The 19954-nt window shown below is 30.2% G+C and overlaps 2 protein-coding genes across 8 annotated transcripts in view; one reads left to right on the forward strand and one right to left on the reverse strand.

Annotated features, from left to right (window-relative positions):
* Positions 1-2407: 2407 nt before the first annotated feature.
* Positions 2408-6542, reverse strand: LOC126844242 (R3H domain-containing protein 4-like). Of its 2 annotated transcripts, none has more exons than XM_050582271.1 (7): positions 6346-6542; positions 5944-6021; positions 5086-5330; positions 3929-4038; positions 3068-3241; positions 2716-2857; positions 2408-2641 (listed from the first exon to the last, which is right to left on the reverse strand). In XM_050582271.1, exons 2-7 carry the CDS (start codon positions 6009-6011, stop codon positions 2505-2507), a joined length of 876 nt encoding a protein of 291 aa, XP_050438228.1. In that variant the 5' UTR covers positions 6012-6021; positions 6346-6542; the 3' UTR covers positions 2408-2504. The 2 variants fall into 2 exon arrangements, with proteins under 2 accessions (XP_050438228.1, XP_050438227.1); XM_050582270.1 differs by having other exon boundaries at positions 5944-6023; positions 6147-6541.
* Positions 6543-6810: 268 nt separating this feature from the next.
* LOC126844306 (putative uncharacterized protein DDB_G0271606) overlaps positions 6811-19954 on the forward strand; it is a 66524-nt gene continuing 53380 nt past the window's right edge. For 5 of the 6 annotated variants that reach the window (XM_050582414.1, XM_050582409.1, XM_050582413.1 and 2 more), the window contains exon 1: positions 13791-14379. In XM_050582414.1, coding sequence (XP_050438371.1) covers positions 14043-14379 — 337 coding nt within the window. In that variant the 5' untranslated portion in view covers positions 13791-14042. Of the gene's footprint in view, positions 6904-13790; positions 14380-19954 lie in introns of those variants that run through there. The other variant, XM_050582415.1, reaches the window with a different exon arrangement.

The following is a 19954-nucleotide window of genomic DNA, read 5'->3' on the forward strand; positions in this document are numbered from 1 at the left end:
ACTCTTCTATACTGGAATATATAAAATAAGACTGACTAAAGAAATAAATGGTTCATTTATGGTTATATATCAACGAAAAATAATTGAATAGGTACTCTCAGTTTGTTAGTTTATATTCACTGATTACATACTCAACATACAAAAATACATTTAAATGACATTTACACTTAAAAGGACTTGCTACCACAAGGAGTTGAACAAAAGTTAGTAAAAAAGAAAGCAGAGTTTAAACATTATGTTATCTTTATAAATTAGTCACAAATATAAAGCAGGTTATTTATTATCCACAAATTACAAAACAATAAATATTTAGATACAATTTACATTATTTTTTTGCGAGCTTTAGAGAAACTATACGTCCATACTCATCTATTATGTCACCACACTCTTAACATTTTGTGATGTCTGATTCAATATTTAATATAGTGATACTGTTTAGTCGTTCATCGGTCATTCTCGACCGCAAGTAACGTTTAATTCGTTTTAATGCACTAAATGATCGCTCTGGAGAGCCGTTTGATGCGGGGCAATATAGATATATTCTCAGAGCAATATTTACCTAAGGGTACTATTGTACATAATATTTTATGTCTTCATATCCTACATTTTTAAGTTTTAGACGCATCTCTATAACTGATTTTGGTAATTGATTCATTTCCAGAAGATGGGCTATGTAAAAATCTGATGCTGCCCCTAAAAAATACCGCCCGGGGCGATGGACCCTTCAGCTAAACACGCCATTGACACAAACACAGTTAATGTTATAATCTTTATGCTGACACAGTTTGGTTTTTGTCCCATAGCGATTTTCCCGAGGACGACCCAGCCTATAACTTAAAAACTATATTTAGAAGCCTAGTGTTAATAGATAAATTTAACTTCATATTTTATTACAGTAAATAATAAAGCTATAAGACAGTATTATTTTGGTTCCTTTTTCTCAATTGTTTTCTTAACAGACAAAAAAAAGTCTTGACTTTATAATAATATTTACTTTATACTTACTAAGAATGAAAGTATGTGAAGTAGTATGCATAGAGTATTTAGAATTTCAAGTAATACCTGATTTTTTTGATGAAATAAAATAAAATATGGGAGGTGGAGTGCACTGTGCAGTTGAGTAATGCGAACAGATAAAAATAATACTACACTCCATTCTTCAAAGTAATGATTTAAGACTGGTTATCGGCAATATTATATACTTACTACCAATATTGGTAAGTATTATTCAGATGTCAGCATTGCTTTCTGTTAAAATGACAATAAGTGTAATTTAAATTTCCTTTATATTTAGTTGTTAAAATTATATTATAAAGTAAAAAAACATATCCTATAGTTTATACATTTTTTAATCGAATACAGGTTTTACAATACTAAATATAGTCCATTTTAGTATTAAAGGTGATACGTTTTTCTAACTTTTTAGACCATAGAGCCTGACAAAATTTGAACTTTTTAGGATGTCCCGATTCAATTCGGTAAAGAGATTCGAGTTTTTTGCCTACTTTTCTAAACTATGTCAAAAACGGATTTTTTTTTTATAAAAAACTGTTCTTTAATATTGAAAATTTCAAATTGAATTACAATAAACTAAATTTTTTTAATAAAAATCTTTGTTTCCTACATACCGAGTGAAGTAGTAGTCAAAGAACTTGAATCTCTTTACAAAATGTAAATCTAATCGTTCTAAGTAGGCATAATTTAGTCAGGATTTTAGGTCAAAAGTTAACCAAAACGGCTTTAACTCGTAGAAAAAATTATATAAAATAAAAATACTCGGCCACATGTAAACTAGGCATTGGATAAATTAACTGGAAAATTAGTTGACATGGTCGAAATGTATTAAAACCGCTTAAAAATATGGCCTATGTACAACTCCTTAAAAATTTCCAGCTCCCAATCCCCTTAAAGCCAATTTATTTTTATTTTCACAACAAAACAATTTGAGTAATAATAATAGCAATTATCTTCAACAGCAATATGATATGCATTTCTATATACTAAAAGTATAATTAAAATAGTAAAAATGAATAATATAATAAAATATAATAATTATAGCGAAGAATATTTGTTTATATATTACTACAGACAATAATAAATATATTTTCTAAATTACATAATATTTTATACACATTGTGAATATGACACATAAGTACATTATCTTATATGTCTTGCTTAAACATTAAAATAATTGGTAATAATAGTGGAATAATAAATAAATAAAATAATCCTAAGATAATTATCAATATTAGACAGTTAATACGATTTTATAATCATAAATAATTTTTATAACTTTGTCGACTTATTTGAAATGTGTAATATAATTTAATATAAATTTGTTTTTATATTATAGAACTATTAAATATATATCAATTATAAATAAAATAAACAACACATCTAAACAATAATTGAGTTAAAAAAATATATGTATAAATAGTTAATGTTAAATAATAGTGTTAATATGTAATGTTAAAGAAAACAGCAGGTGAGTTTACAGAGGTCGTTTATTGAACTGTCTTTGTTTTATTGAGCTTGGTTTCAATGAATTTTAGAAGTGTCAAATTTGGTGGTTGAAAATCGTCAAATTTAGTGTTTCTTACTTGCACAATTTTTTGTGAACGATGACCTCGGCTATTAACACCTACCACAATAATAATAATAATAAAAAAAAAATGATCAGTTTATTTAAATGAAAATGTCATTGTTTTAACTTACTTGAAGCATCTAGTGAATAATAACGAACTATTCCATGTAACAACAATCTATGATAACCTGGTAATGGAGTTGATGTGTAAATACCATTTGGCACAAGTGTGAAATAATGTAGAACTTCAGTTTCCAATTCATTTATGGTTGTCTGAGAAAAAAAAAATTGTAGAAGAGAAATAAAATGTAGTCAATTAAATAAATGTGCTCTGTTTATGATAATACTAAACAAATATATGAGACTTTACAATATAAATTTATGTAATGTAATTATTGTAAATTTCCATTTGCTCTTATCATAGTGTTAAAATAAACCACATTACTATTATGTAATACTACGTAAATAGATACTGTTTCTTACAAATGGTAAACTCTTCTGTTTGAAAAGTGATTTTTGGGACGTTGTCAAGTTATTAAATGCTAAATCCGGTTGAATAATTCTTTTTGTTTTTTTTGTATTTTTTTTTAAATCAATACTTTCTTTTCCTTTTTGTAGTATTAGGTCTTCTTTTCCTTCAATAAACGATTCTTTTAACTAAAAATGTAAAAGGAATCATTGAGTTATTATTATTTTTTGCTATTATTATGACTTATTCATAGAATACTCATTTCATTTAGCTATAAAAATTGTTGTAGTTCACTTTATTAGATATTTTTACATGATATTCTTTAATTAGGATAAAAGATAGATAAAAGTTTAAACAGCCCATTTAGGGCCATTATTGTTACTTCCCAAGGAGGAGATTTCATAATAAATGCACTATAAGGTATGGGTCATTAGTCCGACACTGTTGACTGGTGAGTGGATATTTTTGTTTACTAGACGTTTTCTTGCCTGGTAAACAGAACCGTCCGACTGAGTGTCGAATAAATGAATGTAAGCGCTTACACACTACAGCCCAATATTTGTTATTTTAAAAATTACAGATAGACTACTGCAATGTAATACATTATTTTCATTTACATACAGGTGAATACAATATCTGTATGAGTATACTTTCGTGTCTATGAACTAACCTACCTATGGATACATACGAATATGGTTTTTAAAATGTATTTTTAATTTCTTAAGCCCTCCAAATAAGCAGAGCTTGTGTTATAAGGATAGACATTTGCTTTGTTATGTTATGATAATCAAGCCCACTAAATCTAGCGCACCTAGTTTGACACTATAATGATTAAGTGTTTATTTAGTGTAATTAATTAAATAATAGATACTTACTGCAGGATGACTACAGTTTTTAATTACACTTGAAAATCCATTTTTATTGTCATTATAAAAAATATTATCTTCTGGAGATTGATCATCAGTCAGTGACAAAAGAAATATTTCTAAAAAAGAATACTATAATAAACATATTATTTTAAATTTATTTTCATAAATAAATAATATTGAATTTAAATTTACATTTGTGATATTATAAATTTTTAACAAAAAGAAAACCAGCACAGTAGACAGTCAAGTTATAACAGAGATAGTGCACAGCGAGGTCAGTGTTGTCATAAGTGGTAAGTCATACCGACTGTTGTGCCATGTTAGACTATTAGACGTGAGTTAACAATAATAACTACATGGTTATATTATCATGGCTGTTTATTATCTAACTGACTGACACACCCATTGTTGAAATGGGACAAACATATACTATAAATATAGGTACAATAAGACTTTACTCTATTTAGAAGCGGTCCACGCAGTAAAACAATTTTCGTCGGCGGGTGAGAGGTTTCTCTCACCAAGTCGAGGCGCGCAATGCAATGCTTCGGAACAAAGCCACACCCATGCGCAATCCGGACCGCTCTTATTCTGAATAGAGTATACACATAGCGCCAGAAAAGCTGAATATACAGAGTATTAAATTTATTTTATTTCATTATCCATTTTGGAATGTTAAATCGCAGAACTTAATTTTTTTGGAATAAGCACTTAAAAATGAATTATTGGCATTTTCTTGAAATAATTGATTCGTGGGTTGAGCTTTTCTGGTGCTATGTGTTTCATATATAAACTTGCTACATGAAGAAATTGGTACAACCGTTTAAAAAACATTGTAGGTGCATACACACACACACGAAAAAGAATATGTAAGAATTGTAAAAAAAAATAACTTCTCTGCTTTGCATCAAAACTAAGTTATTATAATAATTGTTTGAACTTTTATTGTTACTAAAATAATAGGATATTTTTTAATTTATTTTTTTGGTTTATGTCTGTAGAGTATATGATTAATGTAATAACAACATATAAATTATACTTATATTGTTTTATACTTGACCAATAATGGAATAAATAAATGAAGGGGTTTCTTCTTCAATAAAACCTTACTCACATATTACATAGGTATTTTACACATAGCAAGTGTCTATATATAAGTATACCATTTTGAGCTCGGTTAGCTTTTCTTCGTCCCATTTGAGATATTTTTTTTTTAAATAATTGCTTGACATGCACATCATTGTGGTAGTATGTCTCATCTTTATTCTGTATACCATAGTTTGGTACAGACTCAATTGTAAAATATGAATCGTCCTCTACGTAATCCAGTATATCTATAGAATCATTTGGGATAATATCCTCTTCACTTTCACTGTCATCACTTATAGTATCAGAAAAATTATCAGAACTGTAAAATAAAAATGTGTACTTTAAATTTACAACTTATATAGATTGAAATATGTTGCATAAAAATAATGTTTGCATGAAAGTAGAGAAAAAAGTTTTAAATTAATTCTGCAGTCTCGGAGAATAAATAAATAAGCAGATTTTTGTGAAATTGAGATAAGTCTCTTGTCCGGGGCATCTCGTGGAAATACATATTGTTTGAAAGTAGGTAGTATAAAAGTCAATGGTTCTTTTAAAGATGCCCCAGGCAAGAGACTTAGCTCAATTTCCCAAAAAAATTACATAAATAGTTATTCTCTAGAACCGTGGGATTATACCCTGAAATTTCTTAAACTACATAAAAAGTTTATAATAAAGTTCATTTTAGTGTAACAATCCTTTCTAACACAGTTATGCAACATTTTGCTGATCCACATAATGTTAGTATTTAATTGAAACCAAAGGATACCTAAAACCTAGTAGACTGTATACAAACATCAATACCTATGATAAAATTTACCCGTTACTAAATAAATGATTGCCCTCTATAAAAAAATATCTTAATTTTGTTAACAAATGTATACAGTTTGACTATTAAAAGGTTAAAATATAATAAATAATAATGTTGGGCTTACTTTTCATCAATTTCAATTGCTATTATTTCATCGCTACAAGAACTTGCAGGTCTTTTAGTAATACCCATATTGGTAAATCTCTGAAAAAGTTTTATCATGAGAAAATATATGTAAGCTAAGGCAATTTTCTTATATGCCATAACATATATTGATTTTAATAATCTATTCAATAGATTAATGGCAAATTTAATAATTATACTTACAAAATAAATACGTATATTTATAGTTGAAAGATGCAATTGTTTTTAAATGATAAATGTAAAACAAAAACAAAATTAAACACAATCTAAATTTGGTAATAAAATAACTTAGTGAAGAAATTAAATTTTTAAGTTGTTTTGAAGGGTAACTTAAGTACAATAAAAACAGTTTAATTGCACAACTATAGAAAACAGATGATACCTATCAGGGCATCCATTTTTATTTGGAGTTTAGTAGCTATGCTCGCAGATGATTCTGTTCTACAGTGCATAAATTAAATTAAAACTAGAGATTTTTATTACAAAATACAATTTCTATTTATTTACTTTTTATTTATTTATTTATGACTTGTGAATTGTGATAAAGACGTCAAAGACAGTTCGGGTTGCTACCACTTTTCCCACATTGCATAAATTACCAAATATGTTTATGACGAGTTTCTTATCAGTGGGCGGAATTTGTACGGATACGCGATACGGACGGCAGGTCACTGAGTGTTAGGCACTCGATCGCTTTGCTCGCTCGGCGCCGTCGCTTCGAATAGCAGGACAAAACTTCTCCCGACAAAGAGCTACTCGACAAAAATTCACTAGCCAAAAAACCGCGTCACAGAAATACCAACGTATACGATGTCAGTAAACATGCAAAATGATTAATGGTTTGTGGTCTACATACATAACAATTAACATACAAATCCGGGGTAATCCGAAGCTAACACGTTCGAAGTTAACATTATGCCTGTTGCTAAATAAATTATAGGTATGTATACATTACAAATTAATCAAAAAATTGATTTCAATCATTTTGTATTAAAAATAATATTTAAAAACATTTTTGAGTTATGTGTTTCAGTAATACCAAATAGTTAAGAATACATTATATAAATACTTTTAAAGGGGAAAATTAATATAATATAAAGTACCTAGGTTAATTTATATATTAGTGATAATAATTTGATAAAGTTTTTAATGAAAAAACTATTGTTTAAAACTTACACACTTTTTTTTTATAAATAATAAATAAATAATTTTGTAAGCGTTTTATAAAATTATTATTTGATACTAATATAATTTATTAAAATAAGTTATCGATACCCAGTAAATATTTTTAAATAGATCTATTCAAGTACTTTATAACTTTGTGAGTTGGTATAATTATTAAAATAAGAATGAAATTTAGTCATACAATAATTGTGGCTTTTTAAAAAATTTGTTTTTGTTCACATATTTTGGAAGTAATAGGCTGACCGTATTAATAATAAGGATACTAATTTTCTAATGTGCCTAAATGGATATATCAGAACCATTGATTATAAATAATATAGTCTATAGATAGCCCACTGGCATGATTTTTTTTGCGCGCGTAAATTGTTGCTGTTGTAGTGTTTTACACTGTTTTTAGTTACAGCCGTTCCTGACTGTATTGCGCCTGCGCGGCAATCGTCAGCGCTCACGGTACCTGCCGCCATAACTAAGAACAGTATAAAGTACTCTACAACCGACAACGGCAACAATTTACGCGCAGTAAAAAAATACATGCCAGTGGGCTATCTAAATTATTTATAATCAATGATCAGAACATTTAATTTGGAGTTTGATGCTGAAACATCTCTAATCCAACTGTAATTTAAATCCTACCTAGAATAATTATTAAACTGGATTCGGTCATTTATTTAAACAAATTGTTTTAATCATTATATGTATAACATTGGCCATAATCCACGCATAACTTTTTCGAATATTTAGATGTGGGTCATTCCATGAAAAATAACCTAATGTGTGTGCGAATGGATTTTCTAAATGATCAAATTTAAAATATAACCTATTAAGATAGTTCTATAAAATTAAAAAAGTTAAGAAAGTTTTTTTTTTGGATTTAGGCGATGCTGTATTCCGTAAATTTTTTGTAAAAACACTTAAGTTCACGATTCCCATTACTTAATAACTAATTATGATATTGTAATGGAACTTTCACTTATTATTTATTTATTTTTTTATTAGCCTTTAATGGGAAATATGATGGCTCGAAAATTACAAAAACTTTCGCTTAATAATTTTAATTTAAGTGTTCTTTTTCATAATATCCTTAAAAAAATAAATTTGAATTTTTTAAGTAGTTAAAAATTGAAAAATAAATTGAAAATATAATCAATTTCATTAATTTTTATATTAATTCAGTCAGTTTCAAAATTTTTATTTTTTAATAAAACACGTCATCATACTATACTTTTATAATTCATAACTTTTTTTAGAAAATTTTTTTTTTATGATTGTGTAATGACTTATTATGATTTAAAGTATACATAAAACAAACACGGAATTCGTTTTTTCCAATGGGAATATATGTTTTTAATTCCATAAATATGTAGACAGAAAATGTTAAAATATTTTAGCGTTTGAGTTTTTATCAATCTGTAGGGCTTCTATAATTTTGTAATGATATTACCCGTGTTATTACAGTTGTCCAAAAAGTGGTCCAATACATTTTATATTTATGGTCGCATGTGTCCCCGGTGTCTGGACACCCCTCTGGCTAAAAAAAAATTATTACACATGACAATTTGGTACTAAATACGAGTATAAAACAAATTAATTCATTTTTTCTTATAATTAAACCACTTATTTAACTATACAAAGACAAAGGCATTCTATAGGTTTTATATAAAACAACATTAAAACTTTCAAACAAATATATTTGTTTAAATTATAATTGGCCTCGGCAGTCGGCACCAACAGTCATTAGCAAAAACCGTAATCGTAGAGACCAACGATGTACTGCAAGAACTAAATAAAAAAAATTACTTCTTGATTTCATAGATTAATATAATTTAGTTTTGTTTTAAAAAAAAAAAATAGAATACAAAGAATATATTATAACCAAAATTTAACTATAATATACTATTTTGTTTAATATTGTGAGTAAAAATCTTTAATTTATAAATCATAATTATTTTAAAAAAAATATTATAAATATTTACTATCATAGTAAGTTTTTAGTGGTCGGCATCGAAGGAGGGGGGTGGGTGGCTTAGATTGAAAGTGAAAAAGAGTCTATACGAAAAACACGAATATATTAATTAGTAATTACGAACACCGGGTAGTACAAAAAAAATGGACACCCTCCTAAATGTTGTTAAAAGAACGCCACTGTATATAATATATATATACAGTGTTTTTGGTTGAGATCACCGTCGATGTATACTTCACACAGCGCGCAAAGCATGAAAAAACTGTAACATTTAATAAATGTATGTTACAGTGTTGAAATTTGCGTAGAGTAAGTAAAAAAGAATATTTAGAGTATGTTTCACACAGATAAACGATATGTAACACAATCGAATTGAGAAAAAATGTAAATATTCTATAAATAATAATTTTATGGGGAATATCACGTCAAAACACGAGGTCATCCAGTTTCAACCCTTGGGATTCTGACGACCAGTTCAAATAACTTTTTGTCGTTTAAGCCTAATGATCATTGGGACTAAAGAAACCACTAATTTTTTGAAAATTTTTCAATAATTTTTAATGTTACCTAAATATTTTTAAATTTAGTGGAATATAAAGATAGACATTTAATATTAAGAGAACAGAGATTAGAGATAGTAACCGAAGTATTTATGTGGATGAATAAAGTGTTAATAATGTTATATCAAACGTGATACACCATTTAGCGTAGTTAAATGATAGGTAAATTAACCAACCACTTGCTGTGGAGTCAACTAAATTATTCGTAATATAATATCGTAGTATACTTGCACGGCGCAGTAGATAGGCAATATAGCGTCTTCGATGCTTTGGGGTTCTAATATTTATGTTATAATAATTATATAAACAAAGTGACAAGGAAATCCTTAGATGTTACTTTTGCATAATATGCTATTGTTTCTATATAAACAGCGTTATTTATTTTTACCAAATTCTTTTATTCAACTTAAGAACGAATTACCTGCTTTTAATAAAGGGTTTAGTATAGGAAATGTTCGTTATAATTTAAATTTATAAAACATAAACAAGTATTCTACTTTGGGTCATCAGAGGCGTTTCATTGATATCACAAATATTATAAATATCATCCCTAATAACTTAAAAATAGTTACTTATGATGATTTAAAATACAAATTATGTTTCTAGTAGCACATACGTAGTAAACAGACATATATTTACCTTTTTAAATGTGCTGCTGTATTTACTACTGTAAGCACCAAATTGAATATAAGTGAATATAAGAATAAGTGCGCGTGGTATTATTTTTAATACAATAATTTTACTATTATTGAAATCGTCTCGTAATTCATATTAAAAGTCGAAAATTTCGTTTATTTTGTTAATGAAAAAAATGTTATTCATTTGACTGCAGTTTAGAAACTAAACTGGTCCAATTAGTTCAAAATGCTTTACAGGAACAAATTTAGTCCTGTAATAAAAATAACTTTTTTTTATGAAAAACTTAATTTAAGCATCACTATTAAATACCGTTACGATTATTGCGCACTGTATTTTGGCCTGAATTAAAATTGTGTATAAATAAATAATACATTATTATAAAGGTAGGTATTACGTACAAAATTACACTAAGAGCGAACTTTAAGGTCGTAGACTTCTTGGTGGCGTGACTAAAACGGTAGTTAAAAAAAAATATACATAATAGCATGAGATACATAAGATATTTAAATAATTTTGTATGTTTTAGGGGCACCGATTTAACTGATTTCAGTTTTGAAAAAATATTTTAATTTTTCTAGAAATACCTTTAAGCAACTTATGGTTGTATAATATACAGTAAAAATATAAATATTTAAATCCTTAATCATAAAAATAATACACCGTATGCGTATACGTATTTCGGTAAGAATGTTGTCATTTTCAGCACTAACGGCAAACTATAGTCTGTTAATTTCTTTACTATTTGGATTCTTTATTACATTTACAAGGTATCGATCGTGGCACAATTTTAAAATTATTTTTAGTTAATTAATAATTTTAGTGCGGAAAATAGCAATTTTTAAAGTTTTTTAATGATTTAATATCATTGAAAACGAAAATTAAAAATGTACTTTGATCGATACATCAAGCCATTGTTGAAAATTCTACATCTGTTTTCAAAACTGTTATCGGATCACTCGTTTAAGAGTACGGTTAAATTTAGAATGAGTTGTTTTAACCAAAAATACGTTGGTTGTAAGTTAAGTAGTAAACGTGTTTCACTAAAATGTTTAAAAAAATATATATATATTATCAAAAATAAATTACGTACTTTAATTGTCAAACATCGTTGATATCATGTATGTAAAAAATAATGTGTTAGTATGTAACTGTTATACTGTATTATTGAAATTGGTACAGTAGGGTTTTTTATCTTCTGTAAAAAGAAATAGAAATCCTTACCGATTGGATTGGGTTACACGTGTTATGCAATTCTCGTGTTTTTTTATTATACAATTTTGTGTTGTTGACGCTACCATATGTTTACACGCTTGTTAATGTGTCGCTGTTATTTACGCGTATACGTTATCCGCCAACTGACTCGTATGGATTATATTTAAAATACTTGTAATTGTTTACATATAACACATAACAATATATCATTAAGCGAATGCGAGTTTCTGTTCATGGAGGCACAAAAGGCGGTAGTATGCAATACAAGTCATTTACCAATATAAATTATTGTGTCGGTATGACGGTGATTCACTAATAGAATGTCTGCACCACTCTTTATGCGCGAGCAGCTGTAAAAGTTGTCGACAAAAACTTTTAAACTTTATTAAAGTGATTTTATAGGTTTTATACCATTTCTTAAACTTCCCTTATTCTGCAGATGTCTTTCCATTGTAATTAATGTAACTGTTGTTAGTCAGCCGATATAACAAAAATAAACATATATATCCACACGGACTGATTGGTCTGACCTTTAATATTGTTAACTTGAAAGACAGTTACAGATACATCAACAGGAGGCATGATATTTTTAAATTAAGTATGTATTTAAAACAAATTAAATAACCTATTCCAAAAGTATAAATAAATGCATTTTTTTGTAAAATATATTAGTAGAGTACCTACACATTATGATCATGTTAAGAAAAATGGGAGAGGGATAGCTGTACTCCTCCCTTAATGATTACTGTTAGTTGCAATGTGTTGTGCAACCCAACTTAAATAACGAGAGAGCAAAACTTTTGTTGTCAAAACCACCTAGTCTCTTATTAAAATAAATAACATTTTAATGTTAAAGTACAAACAAAAGTGGCAGCTTCCCTCATTATAAGAAAATTATCATTTGTTTATTCCTCAAAAAATCAACATGTAATTTCATCATATCGAGTGTAGAGGTGCTACCTCTGTAACTGATAAATGAGGTTGTAAATCCACTAAATCAGTATTACATCGTATTTTTCATTATTACAATCAATTGAACCAGTACATGTGTTTTCCGATTTCGGTTCGTTATAGATCATTGATTTTCTTACTATCTTTTATATCTATACTATAACCTTAACGCGACCGGTTTGTTCACTTTATAGTTTATAAAGCCCCTCATAGTATTCAATGGATAATTAGTATTTTTTTCTATTAATTTGTATGTTTATACCTTGGCAAAATCGTCGTATATCCACAGTTTTTGATTATTTGTTTTTTGTTTAAATGGTAACAAAAACTGCATAATGTGATAAAGTTGAAAGTTGATTACATAAAAGTATCCTCCTTGAAATTGATAAAGGTTCGTTTTTATTCTTAGTTAACTAATGTAAATTAATTAATGTTCTTATCTTCTGAACAATTTACCCATTTTGGATGTACGATTTGTGATTAAGGCAAATCGCCGTATTAACAGTACTGTATAATTATCTCTGTCGAACTGTCAATAACAATATTCAGAGACCAATAATTATTTAGGACGGCCATCGTTTTATGTATTTTACTGCTATATTGTAATCATCGGTACTGGTGAGCAGGATTTAATTTTTTTGGACGAGGAGTTGAAGTTGACGGATGAGGGGAAATTAATCCGAGTACGTATATAGTTTGATCGTTCATACATAGTTCATCGATTATTATTATTACATAACAACTACGGACGTTTATTCATATTGTTATACGACAATCGCACTTGTCACCGTTTAAATAATAACACTAATAATAATTTTAATACCTAATAAAATATAGTTTTTTATTTCTCATATTTTCGATACTACTTGCCCATGTCCTCTGTAAGCTTTTGGGTTAATATACTGTGAAACTTTTCAACCAAAACAACTGTTAACTTTCGTTTATAGCTAATGGAGGGGACAAACAACAAAATCGAGGAAAACGTCTAACGCGAGAGCCCTTGTGCGGTCGGCGATCAAAAAGAAGCAGAAGTAAAAATTAAATAAGGAAATAGACACACAAGTGCGAGAAAACGTGTGTGGGGGCGTCGGTGGTGGCATAGAGGGGAAGTTTTTAAAGGGCGAGGGGGTCTGTGGGTAGTGCGGAATGACAGGGCTGAAAGTGCGTGTGAAGGAAGCGAGGGAGAGACGGCGAGAGAGTATCGATTGGTCAGGCGAAATGCAATTGGGCGGACTTACACGCGTGTGCCGCCGCCGCCGCCGCTGCTCCCGTTGCCGTATAGCGTCGACGGTTGCCGTTATTTTAGCGAGCGACGGCCGATGGCGATGGGACCGCTAAACCCGTGTTCGCTTCTCTCTCGGTAGAGTTGCTGATCGCACGTCCGCGTTTCACATTATACTCGTTTTTTATTTTTATTATTTTATTTTGATAAATATAATTTTTTTTTAATTTTCCCGCTATATTATTTTTGAACGGATCCTATACGTAAACGTTAGTTTTTACGGTTAAACTAGTGATTTTAGTTCACAGCCGCTGTGCCTGTCGGTCTCTGTTTCGCAGCCTTCGGGCATGTTCAATTTCGCTAGTAAAATGTTGAACACCCTGATGGGCGACATGGACCAACCGCAGCAGCAGAACACACCCGGACCCCCTTCTGGTTTCAATGGACAACACCAAAGGAATCTCGGCAATTCCACTACCGGTCATCAGGACTATAACAGACCAAGACAATACGGCATGAACCAAGCGTCGCCGTCTAATACTGGGTATGGCATCAACCCACAGCAGACGAGACAACCGCAACAGCAACAGTCGGCCGTTCAGGCCAAACCGTCATTCTATCAGCAGCCAGCGATTCAACCTTACAAGCGGACGCATCAGCCGCCTCCCATAGCCATGCCAGCAGGTGAGCACGTCTGCATGATAGTTATAAGAACATCGTAATTACTACATAAACCGTTAATTATAGAGTGACCGAAACAACCGTTGTCAGTTGTGGTATAGTTTTCGGTCGGGTTAAAACCGATTTAATTTACCAAAAGCCTGTAGGTCGGCGGCATTTTCTTGAGTGCTCTCTTGACCGCACAAGTGGTCGTTTTTGACAGCTTTATCGGTATAATAATAGTCAATTTGAATAATAATGGATGACGGAGTGTCGAGCATAGTTTATTTTTAAACGACGCGTTCGACAACTTATGAGGAGGGAGGGGATGCAGCAGGGGGTTTCATGAAATAAAGATACGGCAGTAAGGCGGTCGGATATAAGAGCGGTAGATGGTTGCAATAAAGTTGCAGTTTATGAGTTGTTTCCAATTTAAAAATTCTCCGGAGCCTCGTACAAACGTATTAACTCGAATTGTCGCCGTTGTTTACATTTTCGACTATATTATGCCGTTATAGTTTATTTATACATGGTTCTTATCACACGAGTTCTCTGAAAACGCATTACGATTATCTTTTAATATTTGATGTGATCCTTCATGTTTTATTAATTTCCTTGTCAATTAGTCGCGACAAGTCTACACAGTGATCTGTGGACGTGTGTCTTTCAAAAGAACTACTGAATTTTTTATTTTTCCTCTTATACAAGAATGTTGTGTCAGTCGTTTAGAATGTAAAGAAAATAGAAAACGAGACGAGTGGAAAAATTTCGTGTATCATTATTATTTTCTTGTGGTAGCGTGAAACATTAAATGTCGTGAGTGGAAAATTAAAAATATACCCATCGCGCCCTGGTCGCGTTTTGGCCCAGATTGTAGACATAAAATATTGTTTTTCTTTTCCTTTCGAATTACATACATATACACATTATATATGCCCTTTACAATTTTTAAATTACGTTCCAGTATACGCTGCATGCGAGGTAGTATTACACAGTCTACAGCGTGGTTATAGGCGATTGAACAAATAAACAGAATTCATCGAATAGTTACAATAAAGGCTACCGACAAATGTACTTCGCAGGAATTTAAAGAACAAATTAAATTTGTATGATTTTGCCAACAAAATCACTTTAAACACGACGGAGTTGTCAAAAAAAAAACTGTAGTTCTCTAAACCAACATTTGCCCTTCTAGTTTTGGAAATATCGATGATAACGTTCATGTGTAAAACTAAACACTGTTTTGGGTATAACCGCAACTCGAAAAGAACTGCTTGCTTGTTGTATACAATATATAAATACTGTTAAAATAGTTTGTGAATTATAATTATTATAAGTTAGATTGTGAAAATTTTAAGGTTGAAAATAGCTTAGTGATAGCTGAAATTGTTTGAAGCTAGATCTTAAATGAGCCGATACCGAAAATAGCAAAATGTATTGTACCTTTTTATCAGGTTGCGTCTATTAGTTAATCTACTAAACGTTCTTGCTAGTGGTATACACTTTACTGTCTATAATAATCTATATGATAAGGGTTTTAAACCCTCAAAAGGATTGTATTGATGGCATTTTGTAATACCATTATGTTTTATTTAGGCTAGAGTATGTATTTGAGTAATCCGCTTACATTCATAATGTTCAGCAACTCCCCATAGGGAAGATGCGCTACAATATTTTATCTATGCCAGTTCAACGACGGTACACGATTATTCATTAAATATAATCCAATTATTCTAATATATTTTTTTTTTGGTTGATTTTTCTGGTACCAAGTGATTGCAATTTTCTAGTATTTTGTTTTATAACTTGATTATGTTAAGATTAATAATTTTTTATTACATCTAGGCATTTAGTTTTCTTATATTTAATTTTTAGTATTATATTAAAATAAGAATAATAGCGACTTGATAGCCAACTTTTAATAATATTTGATTTTAAAAAGTTCCCCTCCAAAACACTGTTTAACAAAATATTTTTAGCTTGAACAATGCAATTTTTTTCGTAATATATTGTTTTAATTATTTTATATAAAACTGTTTTAGCTAAATAATGGTTTTATAAAAAATATAATAATAAAATGCTGAAAACACTGTATCTACTAGGTGATTTATTAAGGACAAGATACGTTTTTATTTAAAAATAATTGCAGTTTCGTAGTTTGTCTTTTTGGAGACATTTTATTTTATGTTATTTTACAATTTAGACTATATAGGTTTACATTTTAGTATTTTTTATATTTTCTAGAGCTCTATCAAAAGAGTTTAAAGTTAATAGAGCTTTGAAAAATACTTAAATAGATAGATATTTATTAGTTTTTTATTGTTGTAAAATAACATAAAAAATTATTTAATAAAAACCTAACACTATAACATTTTCCAAATTACAGACTTACTCGAACCCTTTAAAATCACAACTATGCCCTCCCTCCTCATATTATATCTTTATTTGTTTTGTATTTATAAATGTTCTTTATATATAAATTTCTTCTGTCCGTGTGTAAGTATGCAAACTCCTCCTAAACGGCTAGACAGATTTTTATGAAATTTTGCGTGCGCGATTAAGTTGATTCGAAAAAGGTTTAGATTCACAATTTGATCCGATAGAAGATGTTTTTAATTTTTAATTAATAAAAATGATTAATTATGTTTATCAATAGTATCAATAGCTATCAATACATCTCTACGGGTTTTCATACCACAGGGATATAGTGATCCGATCAGCTGATTGTGTGTCCATTATAATATAGGAAGACTAAGGGAATAAAATAAAAACCTGAACAAATTAGAGGAATATTTTTTTCAATATTTTGGGCCGAATGACGGCCATCCAACGCCATGTCAAGCTATTCGCTTTATAGCTAGTCGCTATTAAGTCGCTACTACCCTAATATACACGCATTAATATGTATGTAAAACAGGGTTTTGCATCCATGTGTTTAAGATGAAGCGAAACGTTTCAATCCTACTTATGTATGAAGTATTAATTAAATAAATGAATAATTAATATTCTAGAAGAACTACTAATATTAAATACATGTTGGTCATAAATTTTTTATATTTTATTCAGCGTGTCAGTATAAATATTGACACGTATTTATTAATCTCTCGTATTTATCATTAAACACGTACATGCATATGAACGGGAACAGGATATCCTATGATAATTTAGCCATTGCAGTATTACCTTGGTAAATAAAGTTACAAAAATGTAATTTAATGTTTAATTTGTATAAAACATATTTTATTTAAAAGCATGTTTGAGTAGATGTTGAATCAACCAGAAAATAGGACCACAGTAGAAGTTGTTGAAACAGCGGAAAAATTATTGGATAACCCAACGATATAAGATATAGAAATGGGAATAGAAATGCTTAAAAATGGAAAGGCCCCTGGGGTTGATAAAGTAGTTCCTGAATGCTTAAAGAAAGGAGGAAAAAAGCAGATTCAAAAACTTCATAAACTAATCATTGATGTAGAGGAGTAGGAGGAGATTCCAGAACCATGGAGGATGTCTACCCCATGCCTGGTATAAAAAAAGGGAGATAAAATGAACCAAAAAAACTATAGGGGAATTTCTATGTTAAACACTTCGTACAAACTATTATCTAACATCTTATTAAACAGATAAAACCTATTTATTAAAGAAATTATTGGAGACTACCAGGCAGGACTCATGGTAGGTAAATCGACTATAGATCAGATTCATATCATAAAACAAGTAGCAGAAAAAAGGCCTAAGTAGGTAAGGAAAGGAATTGGTCTTAACATAAGTGAAGAGAAAACTAAATACTACCGGAAAACATCACAAGGAAAGAAAATTATAAGTAGAAGGGTTTTAATTTGAAAGGGTAGAACATTTCAAATACCTTAGAGCATGGGTTGATGAAAACGCGAATAGTCATGAAAAAATAAGAGAAAAATTGATAACAGTAATTGGTGGATCCAGCCTATATTAACGAGAGAAGTGAATTAGAATAAAATGAAATTTATAATTTATAGGAGGAGGAGTGGCCAAGTGGGTAAGGCGTATTTGGTGCTGGCTGTTGCCGGTTCGACACTAGGTTACGGTGTTCCATTTGCCAGGCGAGAAATCGTCAGGTAAAAAGAAGCCGCCATCCCCTCTCTGACAAAAGACTAACGACCATACATTTTTTCATTAGTAAAATAATAATAATATTATTTGGAAGTCTCCGGTGGTTTCCAAACAGTTGTTGCTTAACTGAATCATTAATCTAAGATTTTGGATTTAAAACAAATAATTAAATTTAGACGATTTTGTAACTTCTCTATAATACGAGTATTCTCTATAATATTTCTAATGTTAATTTACGTCAATATATTTTTTTATATAATTTTGCGAGCGTATACTCTTTGTAAATTAGTAAGAACAGCGTCAACACCCAAAACACTCTAATCTGCTTTGCAATTTTCTATTACTGGTTTACTCTGGCGTGTACATATAAGATGCCATGTGTGTATCCAACGTGCTGGTTTTCTACCAGTAAAACAAAAATTAACACTTAAATTTTACGACTTGTCGCAATATTACAACAACAGTCATAATACAGGGTGGGGCGCGGTTACTTCCTTATTTGCAACTCGCCATAAAGCGACCGTTACTCCTAGAGCGATGGGATGTGACACGTTTGAAAGCGCGGGATCTAACGTTTTTTATGGTTAATTTAGTGTTAATCATGCAGTGGACAAAAGAGGAGCGCGCGTTCACCGCGGGGGCCTACTTTTCCTTTGGCCGTTTGGTCATCGCAACTCAGCGTGCATTCAGGAAACAGTTCAATATCGCGCCTGCACATCCACCTGCATGATGGAAAAGTTTTTTCTACACAAACTCGAATAAATGGATGTGGGGGAAGTGTGGTTCCAACAGGATGATGCCATGACTCATATGGCATGAACGTCAATGAATATCTTGCGGGAACACTTCCCCAAACAGCTCATCTCTCTTAGGAGCTATCTTCAGTGGACAGCGCAATCACCAGATATAGCCCCCTGTGACTTTTTTCTGTGGGGTTACCTTAAATCTTTGGTTTACACGGATCGTCCAAAGACCCTTGGTCAGCTAAAGAACAATATTCGTGCTGCTATTGTCGACGTAGGCTCAGATATGCCGGGAAAAGTGTATGGACGAGGATGGTGGCCACATTCGAAATGACGTTTTTAAAATCCAATGAAATAAAACTTTAAACGTAACCCTGTACACAGAAAAAATAATTAAATCAATCCTGCTAATACTTTTTGTGTTATACGAAGAGAGGATCTGGTTGGTCAACTCCATTAAATGTTTGATAAGGCTAAGTAGAAAAATTAGAAGATATTTTAGTAACACATTTAACTTTGATGTATAATATGTCGAGAACACTGTATAATGATGGTTCTAATGTTACCTTACCGAAGAATAAAAAATAAAAGATATATCTGAAATACGTTAAGAGTTATTTTTTAAGCTATTGACGAAATCCCCTCTTATTTCTTAAGTAGTTGAAAAGTTTTTTGTTTAGATGAAAAGTGCTTTCTGTTATTTACACTTTATTATTTTATTATTATCTTGCTGAAGAATAGGTTATGTAACTTACTTACTCAAG

The sequence above is a fragment of the Adelges cooleyi genome, unplaced genomic scaffold (genome assembly GCF_023614345.1).
Source record: "Adelges cooleyi isolate 19-005CV unplaced genomic scaffold, UGA_ACOO_1.1 ACOO_flye_CR_arks_rails_tigmint_CR_PRNA_651, whole genome shotgun sequence".
In the NCBI taxonomy this organism is placed as follows: domain Eukaryota; kingdom Metazoa; phylum Arthropoda; class Insecta; order Hemiptera; family Adelgidae; genus Adelges; species Adelges cooleyi.